The sequence below is a fragment of the Camelina sativa genome, chromosome 1 (genome assembly GCF_030686135.1).
Source record: "Camelina sativa cultivar CO46 ecotype springtype chromosome 1, ASM3068613v1".
Classification (NCBI taxonomy): domain Eukaryota; kingdom Viridiplantae; phylum Streptophyta; class Magnoliopsida; order Brassicales; family Brassicaceae; genus Camelina; species Camelina sativa.
Window position 1 is genome coordinate 13,741,506 of NC_141880.1, and position 12,528 is coordinate 13,754,033.

Genomic DNA, 12,528 nt, shown 5'->3' on the forward strand with positions numbered 1-12,528 from the left:
TTAGGATAAATACACAATATCTTTAGCTAGGTAAAAGTAGATACACTCCATGCATCTCTCCCCGTTCGCTTCTTTAAGAGCTTTGTGTTCCCACAAACACTCTGGAAAATCTTCAAAATACCATGTCTTCTTGTATGTGCTTTTTCTTCGAGGTCGGATAGAGTAGATGTGGTACATCAAAGAGTCCGCGAGTGTGCCTACTTCACTAAATCCATACTTCTTCTTAAACTCCCAGTACACATCCATATTTAGAATGCCAGCGCAGCTGCTCAACATTATCCACAATAGTTCTGCCACTGGGTACAGACTCTTCACCGTACCGACCAATTCAATTGCCTCATTCAATTGAAGACATTGAAACGCTAAGAACAAGATTCTCACATACAAAGCATACGGATTCTTCTGGTTTAGACACCTTACAAAGAAACCATAGAAGACATGCGAAGGCCTAGACCATGTCACAAACAATGGATCTCGATTCAACTTTACCGACGAAAGCGTCTCTGTGGAAAAAACAGCTACTATTCCCTCGCGACCAGCAAGTATCCAGTTTTTCAGCGCCATAGGGCCATCATCAGATACCAAACTCACGATTTTGGCAAGTATAGGGGCTGGGATGTGAAGATCTCTTCGCGGAGGTAGCTACAAAAAAATCCAAAGAAAAAGGTCACACATAACATATTGGTTCGGAGATCTATAACAGTATATGTAAGAAAACGAACCTGTAACTTTAGTTTCTCAATAGCATCGCTGATTGACTCCTCTTCATTTTTCCGGTCAAAATTCATTGTCAAAGCACCGACAGGGCCAGGGTAATGTCTACGGCTAATCAAACATTAAGCAGCCTCCTCGGCGGTGTAGTATGTTGGATCCATGTTCTCCTTTTCTTTGTGCTCTGTTTTCGAGACCTCACCTGCTCCTTATAAAGCTGATACTCCTAATTCAACCGAATCCACATCGATAATGATTACTTAAACTACTTCCTACTGAAAAAATGTAACCGATGTACATTGGGGAGACATTACTATCCACTATTTATTAACCACATGGATATATTTTCCATGGTTCCCTATATACTTGCCTAAACATCAGAATCCACAACAAAGCATCCATGTGTTCAAAACATTCATTATATTAGGTACCTGTAGCTAATAAATACGTGGATAGTAATTAACAAAGGAACAACAATATATTATCTAAATTGATTGAATACCTACTAGTAAACTGCCTAAAAAAATTAGCGTACAACGGTTGCTGTATACAATCCATATCTCCAACGACAGACCACATGGGGTTGACAGTTGACCATGTGGTTATAGGCTATGTGGATACAATCAACAAGTCTTAAGTAAACGTAATTATTAGCTAAACAAAACAACAAGGTCGAGTCCAATTTGAGACTTTCACATGCCCACCGACTTACTAGACAAAGTACATTCAATTCTGGGTGAAGATTGTGTGGAGGCCTTGAAGAACTTGCTACTCTCTGGAAAACAAGGTTTGAAAGCTGTTTATTCCCAGGAATGTCTCTCTAGGGTCCAAATAGATCAGTCGAAAGATCTTTTGGGGTGGTCAATGCGACACTCAAAATACTTCTGCTTCTTTTCTAAATGTCTAGATGCCCCCGTTGTGCACGACCAAACACTAGCACGCATCAATTCACAGATGAACCGGCATGTCCTCATCCTTTCCACCGCTAAGCGTCAAATTTTGAAACTCCCCTACTCTAACACCGATCGTTACTTGCAAATAATTCTCTTCTATCATTATTGATTTTAAAATCTCGAATTGTTGACCCGGTATCCAAATAGAAGGCACCTTCGCTTTCTCGACAAACGTTTCAATATCCACATGGATTATTATTTACTGTTATCCACATTTAAATATCCACCCGGATATTTAAACCTTAATTACGTGTCTACATATATCCCAATAATTTGCATCTGTTGTGGATAGCCCTAATTAACATATAATCGTGTCCACATGGATACGTTTCTCAGAGTTATAATTTAGACGTGTACACATGTATACGTTTCGTATAGTATCCAAACCGTAAACTTCACCTTGTCTTTAACGATTGAGAATAAAATGGAATATAGAAAAATTAAAAACGTAGAACAAGGTTAGAAATAGTGCGGAGGTTGGGAGAAAGAACGTAGTTTACAGAGTCCGAAAATAGAAAAAAAACAACTAAAAAACATAAAAATAAATCTAATAAACTTTCAATTACGCTTCAAATTTCGACAAATCGATTGGAGGAGGAACCCGACACCCTACGTAATCGGCGTCCGCCACTTCTCGCAACTCCTCAAGACTCTGCAACTCTCCCACAAGATCTTCAATTTCCAGAGACAGGATTTCATTAAGTTGATGGATTTTTGCGTCGATTGTTTCCACTTGATGCAGGAGGGCTGCTTTCTCTTCCTTTTTATTAAAATGTTCCTCCATCATATGAATTACTGCCAAGTATTGATCCTTAGTCTCCGCCTCGGTCACCTCACGTGTCTTAGTCAGCGCGGCTCGCATGGCCTCCAGAACCTCCCTTTCCCATTCGAAATCATCAACCCTTTTGGGGCGTTTGCTCGAACTGGCTCCTGGGATTGGCTCCTCTGCGAAGCGTTTAGGACGTGCTGTTGTACCCTCTCCGGCCATCGCTGCACTCTTGAAATGATACGGTTGCTTGCAGGAGTTTCGGTCGACAATGAGAAGAGTTTTATACGGGTCATGATCGAACAGGCACATAAGACTATTGAATGCACACAGACAGATTCAATCAAAAAATGCAATATCGGGGATGGAAACAATACAAGGTTTCGGACTCATTTATGGTGTATTAGAATACGACAACGTTACTACTTCAATCCCACTTGCTATTATTTTGGTTAGGGATACAAATCTTAAATAATCTTATTTTTTGGTTCGGCTAACCCTTACAGTATGTATCTTAACATAAAACTGAACGACAGATTAAAGTAACTGACAACCAACTATCATGTACACCAAACTATCATGTTAATGACAGTATCCACATTAATAAATCCATATGGATAGATTAACATGTCTATTTTGATCTACATAATATACACGTTTAAATATCCACAAGAATTATGCTCTGTTATTCTCAACATTTTTAATATCCACATGGATTATATCACGTCTGCGTTTCCGCATAATATAATCCACATGGATACTAAAGCGTGGATTCTGAAATCCTAACCTCATAATATTTTACTTTTAAATATACATCAAACCATAACAAACTAACAACGTGGTTACTAACCTTTCTTTTAGATTACAATCCAATAGAGTACACCAAAAAAAACCGTTAATGACTACCCAAAATCAAACCATATCCATTAAAACAAGATGGAATGGATACCTTATGTATTTTCTAAGGTAGCAATGTAAGCATCAGTGTTCCCAATTACATCCACAAAAAACAACATATCTGGACACTTCCAATTGACTACTATCCGCTCCGAACCCGGATAGCTTCACCCCAAGAATAACCCAAAAAACAGAGCTCTCCCAATCTACCGCCAGGCTGTCTACCTTCATCCTCAAGGCAACGGGTTCGAACAACTAGTTCGATTGTGTCCAATCTCTTTGCACCTACCACAACGATTCACTTTAGTTTTCACGAGTCCATTACTCTGCAAACAACATAACATATCCACCAAAACGTGGCACGTTACTCAAACGTTTATGTGGATATCAACACTCCACATTTAAAAAAGGATTTCTCACAAAATAAGCCCACTTACACGAAATTCACCAATTGAAGGAATCCTACTCTCTTTTGGACGCCCAGCGGGACATCGCGCCTTAGGAGGGTATAAAACACGGTTCTTTACTTCAACAGGAACTTCAGCATCACCAATTTCAGGATTAATTATCCCTTCGTAAGTCCTTCTCCATGTTTCGGTCTTGTAACAGTCACCCACCAAAGTCCCATAAGGGATCCCGTGCGTATCAGCTGCTATCAATGCATGCCCGCATGGTATTTTCAGCCTATCGTACTGCTTACAAGAACACTGCTTCATATCAAGCAGAACATGATGCTTTCCATTCAATAAACCAACCACTTCATAACTCCAACTAGATAGACTGCCTACTTTGCTACCAGAAACACCAACCACGCTCTTCTGCATCTGTTTATCTACCTCAGGCGTAGTCAACCCTACATGCGTCTCAGCTTTCTTGCGCCTCGCACTAAACCACCTACTTAACATCGCACGAATGTACTTAAGTAGTTCAATAATATGACAGGATCTACCCTTTCCTAACACATGGTTTAAAGACTCTGCAATGTTGGATGTCATCAAATTGTAACGGTTCCCTTGAAAATAAGCCCTGCTCCAATGAGCAGCTCCAATTTTATCCAGAAAAGCAGTACATTTGGCGTTTTTAGCTTTGATTTGTCTGTAGATTTCAAGGTAACTGGTTACCTTATAGGCAAACGCTGCTTTTGTCACAAGTTTTGCAAGTCCTTTACTATGAAACTTCGCATTAACATTCCGGGCTAGATGTACTATGCAAGCTCCATGATGTGACAAAGGAAACACCCTCTTCTTCGCGGTGTATATGGACGGGCACCTATCTGAAATTATGGTCAGACTCTTACTATCAGCAACGATTCGTTCTAATTTCTCAAAAAACCAAGTCCATGAGTCTTCGTTCTCACTGTCCACAACAGCAAAAGCAAGCGAAAACACCTGGAAATTAGCATCTTGTCCACTAGCGGTCAAAAGAACTCCATTATACTTCCCATTCAAATGAGTCCCATCCACAACAATAACACGCCTAAGATTCTTAAAACCTTCTATGGAAGCCCCAAAAGCCAAAAACATATACAAAAACCTTTCTCTACCATCTTCAACCACTTCAGTTTTAATATCGGTTATAGTACCAGGATTCGCTTCTTTTAAAACATGGAGATAACAGGGAAGATCCTCGTAAGACTCATCATCAGGACCAAATATTGCTTCCAAAGCCTTCCCCTTTGCCCTATGACATTTGCGGTAGGACGCATCGACCCTCAATTCTTCTAATACCATCTGCTGGAGATCCAAAGGTGCCGGTCCTTTAGTAGGATCACTGAACTTCGACTTGTACACTGCTGCAATCACCTTGGAGGTCGCTTTCTTTTGGTAATTGGACGTAGTCTCTATTGGGCATGTGTGTTCTAGATTAGCTTTCCTGATCACATAGTACCCGGATTCTTTCATTTCACAAGCTAGTACCCTCCAGTCACACCTATCTCCAGAACAACTAACTACAAACGACTCTTTCTTGGTCGTCGTCTGCGTGAAGTGAAACCTGTTCTTGATGGCGTATATAGCTAAAGCTATCTGGCAATCCTCTTTATTGGCAAAAACCTTACCCTTATAGATACCTTTCCCATCATCCTCATAATCAAGATCCGGTATTTCAGAACTAACATAATCTGTGTCGCCAAACAGAGGAGGAATTTCAAACTCCTCGTCATCTATATCTTCTAGCCTGCGACCATCCAGTGTAGTTGAAACTCCCTGACCACGACCACCTGTCCACGTGGTTACATCAACAAATGCGCCAACCTGTTCCAGACCACCAGTTGTCCTCACTTTATTCTCCTCTTTGAAAGGAACAGCTCCGTTAACTAAGACAGTGTGATCAAAACAGGAATTTGTGTTACACATAACCTCCACCACGTTCACCCGACCAAACTGATCGCCAATGAAATTCCCCCAAAACTCTTTATCATAGCTCCTTGGGCTCACAGCTACATCGGCTAAAACAGATTCTTCTTCTTCGTCTACATCTTCAAAACTATCTTCCAAACCGTCAATTTTTTCAACACAACCTAATTGTGTACTTGTCATCCCACGACCAACCCCATCTTCTACACCCTTACTGCCCTTCATCTTTCCCTCTATTTCTGCCAACTCAGCGATAAAATCTTCATCGACCTGGCTTGTTTCAAAAGAAAATGGCTTCGAACCGGCTGTTGAGGCTTCCCCTAAAAACCCTTCTTCACTACCGCTGTTACTAAGCCCAAACGAAGAACACGAACTACGTCTCTTCCAACTAAGCTCTCCCCAATCGGAAACCTCAGCGTCCTTACCCATTCCTCTCTTCTTAACATCCTCAAATGTTACAAATAAATTCAACCCACAGTTCTGACTAAGCATCTGAATATAATACTGAAGTCCTAAATTCGTTGTCACAACAACCGGAGGCGTCCTCACCCCCGTCGTCAAATCCATAAACGTTGGTATGCAGTAACTCAGATTAGCCTTCTTCTCCACCAATCCGAACTCACCAACGACAGAAACTTCTAACTCTCCTAACGTTGTGGTCGAAGACAGTGGAACAACACGAGAGAGAAGTTTATTGTCAACTTTGAATCCCCAAACGCCGTCGTCAGAACAGCTCCAGCTACCAGATATTACCACACAAAAACTCGGATCTTCACCCTGCATCACAAATCAAAGGAAGATATCAAACCCATCCACGACCATCAAACAGAGTTGCATTAATACGACCCTATCCACACAACATAAATCCTACCTGCGCAGCCATGTTTCGTTCACGGGGACACAAACCCTACATTCAACTTATGTCTCCTATCCACAAACAATCTTCAAATCTAACAAGGAAAATACATCCAACGGTGGAGAACTAAGATAGGTAAGTAAGGTAACTTTTTAAGAAGAGAGGTAAGTTGTTACTAAGGGCAAAAAGGGAAAAAGAAAGTGGACACATAAGCAAAAAACTTGGAAAAGTATAGGATGAGTGGAAAGTGTTTTTTTTGTGACAGAACTCACTCTCAAAGTGGGTTTGAGTGACATTCACCCTATAATTTATATGTGTGGGATAGGTATTATTGAGGTGAAAAACACTTGTTGTGATGGATAATCACGGAAGTATAATTTAACAATTTTAGTCACATTTGCATTTCACTTTTCCACTAACACACTCTATCGACTTCTCCCATTCTGCATTGTTTATGTCTCGCACAGAAGCGGCCTTGACATTCAGCTCAATGTTTGTTATATCTTACTGAAGCTCACAAGGTTTCCATGTTCACAAAAAAAACCTATTTATCCTCACCAGTTTGACTAAGCTTGCCTTGTTTTATCGTTTTTTAAGTCTTGGTTTGATTTAATCTAAATTTATTTGTTATTTTACTATATATGGTGTTATAACTTATAAGGTGCAACATAGTGGAACATACACACCTAACACACCTAAGAAAAGATAGAACTTACTGCCGGCAGTTTATCATAAACAGTTTATGTATAAATATTACGCAAGTTTTGATGATTTTATAAAATTATACAAAGTCTCATGGTATACAAAGTGGATCAATTCATTTAACCCATTTAACCCATTAATCCATTAAACTAAATGGGTTGTGGGTTGATCCAAATCATTTTCTAATTGAGTTGGTTTAACCAATTTAACTTATTCTCAAGTATGTACCAGTTTTTAGGTTCTTTTTAATCTTGTGAATGCCAAACTAAAGCAGCAGTGTGACAGTGACACAAAAAGAAGGAAAGACCGAAAGAGCGAAAAGAGAAGACCAAATTTAAGAAAAAAATGATTCATTACAAAACCATCAAATAAACCCCACAGAATACAAGGTTGCAATCAGCTCTGTGACACTATTACAGGACACAGAAGAGACACATCCTTCTCAGAGGAAAGCATCTTTCTCAAGTAGTTTCACCACATCGAGCTGATTGTTCAGCTTGGCCACATCAATGGGAGTTTTACTGTCCAAGTTTTGCAGAGTACTGCAAACAAACAATGAAACAACAATTGTCATATAGAACCATTTTTTTTTTTAAGTTGTTTGAAATAGAATGTGTTGCTATTGCAAACTTACACTGCAGCACCATTGTCTAGGAGAAGGCTTACACACTCTTTCCTCCCATAACCAGCAGCATAATGCAATGGTGTGTTCTTGTTTTTGTCAACCGCATTCACATTTGCTCCAGCATCCAGAAGGACTTGAGCACATTTCATCTACAAACAAACTCAACCAAGGTCAGTTGGGATCAAACCTGCGATTAAACTTTTATAACGGCGTGTAATCGCAAATACATTAATGGTAATAGCCAACTTCTTTTGTAAACAATGCTATAGATAAGTGTGTGGCATTCTACTAAGTGAAGCAGAGGCTGCTAATCCACCAAGTGCATGATAGTAAAAATTCATAGTGTAAATTAGTTTTCATAATTCTGTGATAACAGTAGGTTTTTGTTGTTATGATTTGTTTCAACACTTTGTCATACCTCGCCATATCCACATGCAAAATGCAACGCTGTCCTTCCCTCAGAGTCTTCTTCATCTTTGTTACCACCAGATGCCAATGCCGCTTTCAAGCCCTGATTGGTTCATGAAATCAATGCACAGTGAGTTTAAAATCTAACCTCGATCAATGGTCCCAATTTAAGGATAAAATTCAGACCATCAAAAACATGAGGTATTAACAGTGTACGAAATCAGTTTACCTCCACATCACCGAAACTAGCAGTTTGGTGAACAATAGACTCTTCCTCTTCCCCTTCTTCAGCCTCCTCAGGTTTAGGAGCAACACTCTGGTCTCCTCCAACAGCTATACCCATTGCTTCACCCAGCTTTGCCAACACATCTTTATCATTCCAGTACCTACAACCACCACAAACAAATATCTTAGCCATACGCAGAAGTAAACCTAGTAATTTCTAACGGATGATGAGTATTTTTTTTTTAAAAACATACTTCATCATAGCAGAAGGACCACCAGCATCAATCTCAGCAAGTATAGGTTTCAACTCCGGATCATCTTTCATTTGCGCCATACGCTCTGCAAACTGCTCTGTTGCTGCAGGGTTACCTAGAGCCTCCAAAAAAGGAGACATTTGTGGATCCTAAAAAGCCAAACAGAGATTCAATGCCATGATTACAACTCAAGTGTTGATTAAGAATAATAGTAACAAGAGCCAAGAATAGTTTGTATCAAGACGCTCAGCCATCATCATCATTCACCACAACTCAAGTACAAGATTAAGACTAATATCAAGAACCGGAAGAGCTCCTATGAAGTACCTGCACCAAAGCGTTACCAAGACGCTCAGCCATTGTCCTAAACTCAGGATTCTCCATAACCTGTTGCATGGTCTTCATATACTGTTCTGGATCAAAGTTAGGTAAACCTCCTTCATGCGAGGCGGTTGGAACAGATCTCTGAAGCTGCTCAGCTAACTGGTTAAAGGAAGGATCTTGAGCTATTTGCTCAGCTAGCTCCTTGATACTTGGATCCTGAATTATAAAAAGAAAAACCAAAACCAAACACATCAACAAAGAATAATACAACCTTTGACTTAAACTATTCAATCATCACACCCACAAACAAAAAAAAAAAAAGGGGGAACTTACATTGAGAATACCAGCCATGCCTGAGAAATCAAAAGCACTGAAATCAGTCGGTGAAGGTGAAGGTGAAGGCGAAGCTCCTGAGCCTGATTCTGGTTTAGTACTCTTACTCTCTTCCTTGGTATCGTTTTGCTCATCTGCGGGAAGCATGAAAACAACTATAACTCGAAGAAACAACCACCAAATCTGATTATATAATAACAATCGGAACCAAACGATAACGATTAAAATCGAGAGATTAAACAAAAAAAAGATACCTGAAGGTAGAAGAGTTGATTTCTCTGAACTTGAAGCCATCGGAAAGTTACTTAAAACCCTAATAAAAAAAACGGACAGAGAAGATATATACAGAAACTTATTCAGAAATCGAATCAGAGAAGATCTCACAGATTGGAATTGAAATATGATCAGAAAAATCCAAAAGTATGGTGAAGAAGACGATACCTATCGAAGCTCTCTGTGGAACAGAACAGAACAGAACAGAACAGAACAGAAGAACCAAAACTAAGACCAAAACCCCCAAAATGAAAATATTTGTGGCAAAGAAAACGGATATTCTCTTTCCCTCATTTTTATTTTTTTAGGTTTAATAAAAAAAAAAAGCAAAAAGTTAATTTATTTTTATATAAAATGAATTTTTTTATTATCATTTATAATTATTAATATCCTCTCGGTTTAATATCGATTTGGTAGTTCTCTAATTATAATTCTGAAATCTAAATATATCGATTTTCTTAAAAATGATAAATGAATATCATTTTCATTTTGAATATATCTACAAGGTATGTTATTTACTTTTATAATTATTGTGATAATATATTAATTTTAATTAAAATTTTAAATATATTTGAATAGTCATCAGATTTTTTTTGATAGGTGAATAAGTTTTGCATTTTAAAAATTTAAATAGATGAAGTAAATATTTTTTGGATTTGAATAGTTGATTACATCTTCATTTTTAAAAATAATAGAAAGGAATATTACCTTATATTTCAATGGCATAATGATGTAAATCTATATATAGTAACAATCCGAATAAATGCGACCAACAGTTGTGTTTTTTCAATGATACTTTTTGGATATTTTCCGAAAAGTCGTGATGGTTCATTAAAACGGTTATTTATGAAAAGTTACAACGGTTCAATGTATAGTTGTGTTTATTGGATCATTCGTATATTTTGAAATCTATATATATATATATTTTCTGTTGATTATCAATCCATTATTTGAATATAGTTTACTCCATCTATTTTATAATAAGTGATATTTTGACAATTTCATACAAATTAATAAATATATTCAAAAAGAATTCTTATACCTTTAAAATTTAAATTGTTTTTTATATTCATTTTTGGAATTGAGGTTAATTTAGAAAATTTATGCCAAACTATACATTGAAAATGACATTTATTTTGAAATATAAAAATAATCCTAAAATGACATTGTTGTGAAAAAAATGAAGTAATTTAATTATATTAAATGCATACATTATTCCACCAAAATATTGAAATCATCAAACTATCTAATATCAATTAAAAAAAACTTATTCACGAGTTAAGAAATTGTATAATACATTATCTTATTTTTGGGAAAAGTTTTAAATAGGAATATATGCAATTATATTAATATCTTACTAATTTGGTTTATGAATTTTATTAATAGGTGTGCAGTTATACACATAGTTAGGAACCAATCTGTGGGGGAAAGGACATCCATACTATACATAGCTACTTTTGGGAGATGTATTGTATGAATTGTTTATGGATTACCAGTAGTGCATCCTTTTGGCACTCCTACCCTTGTTACTAATGCAGTAGGAGTGACCATTATGGCGATGTATCTACTCATATTTATCAGGTATTGCGATCAGCCTAGATAGCGACGACTGATCATTGCAGTTCTGATAGTTGAGATCGTGCTTGTGGTTGCATTTGCAACCTTGATCTTTATGCTAGTAGATTCTAGAGGAGTTCAGCGGTTGGTGATTGGTGATGTTTGTTGCGTATGCAACATCATCATGTATGTTGCTCCCATATCTGTTGTGGTAAGTGAAGTTTCTAAGTTTAATTTATATATTATATATCTCAAAAACAATTGTTTTTACATTAGTAAGGTAAATGATGATAAAATGCAGATGAGGGTTGTGAAGACCAAGAGCGTCGAGCACATGTCTTTCTTAATTGGTAGTGTTTGCGATGTTTGCATACGCTATAGTTTGGAGCGTCATCTCATTTCTACCCGTGGATCCTATTATGTTTGGAAGTTTTTTATTCCAATACGTGATTTACATATATATCGGATTCTGGATAAGAAAAACATGAGTTGATTGAAATTTGATAATTTTTTTGTTTTGAAGATTTCCTTTTTTGGGATATGCACATTACTTGGACTAGTCCAAGTAGTTGTGTACGCTGTGTATTACACATGGACACAGATGATTATTGCGGCGAGATCAGAGACTATTTGCATAGGTTTTACTTATGTTTTGCTTAGTTTTTGTCAACTTGTTTTTCTTCTTTTATTTCAGTATTTTTAATAATTATTATGGATCATTAGATTTGTAGTAAAAAAAAATGTTTCTTCTTAAATGCACAAGAAAACAATAGTTTATTCTTAAATAGTATAAAGGGAACCAAGCAACAAATGTTATTAGGAATTTTTTCTTCTAATTTTGTGAGGAGAAGAAGAATTCTAGTCATCTATCTCACGCTTAACGCAACACATGCCAGATCTAAGACAGATCTCACATTTTGATAATTTTCATACAAATTAAGAAAGCATATTAAATATTTTGTGATATCCTTAAAATTTAAACTGATTTTGATATTCTTTTATGGATTTGAGGTTAAACTATAAAATTTATACGAAATTAAATATTGACAATCTAAAACAACACTTATTTTGAAACATTCAAATAATCTTAGAATACTTTTTGTGAAACGAATGGAGTATTATAATTAGACTAAAAATTAGTAATTATAATTTTTATAGTTAGATAAAATTTTATCTTTTGGTTTTTAGATATTATTATTTCTAGGACTCAGACCTCCCCCCCCTCGCGATGTCGGAGGGGAAGTATTTTAGAAAAAAGTAAATAAATTTAAAATTTAAAACTATACATTA

At 36.9% G+C, this 12,528-nt stretch overlaps 3 protein-coding genes across 3 annotated transcripts; all 3 read right to left on the bottom strand.

Moving 5' to 3' along the window:
* Nucleotides 1-788, bottom strand: LOC147949890 (uncharacterized). Its single transcript, XM_087511115.1, has 2 exons — nt 723-788; nt 1-642 (listed from the first exon to the last, which is right to left on the bottom strand). The coding sequence occupies exons 1-2, from the start codon at nt 786-788 to the stop codon at nt 1-3; spliced, it is 708 nt and encodes a 235-aa protein (XP_087367241.1).
* Nucleotides 789-3,560: 2,772 nt separating this feature from the next.
* Nucleotides 3,561-6,564, bottom strand: LOC147949891 (uncharacterized). The gene is made up of 3 exons (XM_087511129.1): nt 6,553-6,564; nt 3,765-6,458; nt 3,561-3,653 (listed from the first exon to the last, which is right to left on the bottom strand). Exons 1-3 carry the CDS (start codon nt 6,562-6,564, stop codon nt 3,561-3,563), a joined length of 2,799 nt encoding a protein of 932 aa, XP_087367255.1.
* A 987-nt stretch (nt 6,565-7,551) lies between these two features.
* LOC104790991 (ankyrin repeat domain-containing protein 2B) lies at nt 7,552-10,015 on the bottom strand. Its single transcript, XM_010516794.2, has 9 exons — nt 9,850-10,015; nt 9,663-9,721; nt 9,409-9,542; nt 9,079-9,291; nt 8,752-8,900; nt 8,502-8,658; nt 8,283-8,375; nt 7,874-8,013; nt 7,552-7,781 (listed from the first exon to the last, which is right to left on the bottom strand). Exons 2-9 carry the CDS (start codon nt 9,700-9,702, stop codon nt 7,682-7,684), a joined length of 1,026 nt encoding a protein of 341 aa, XP_010515096.1. The 5' UTR covers nt 9,703-9,721; nt 9,850-10,015; the 3' UTR covers nt 7,552-7,681.
* Nucleotides 10,016-12,528: the final 2,513 nt, after the last annotated feature.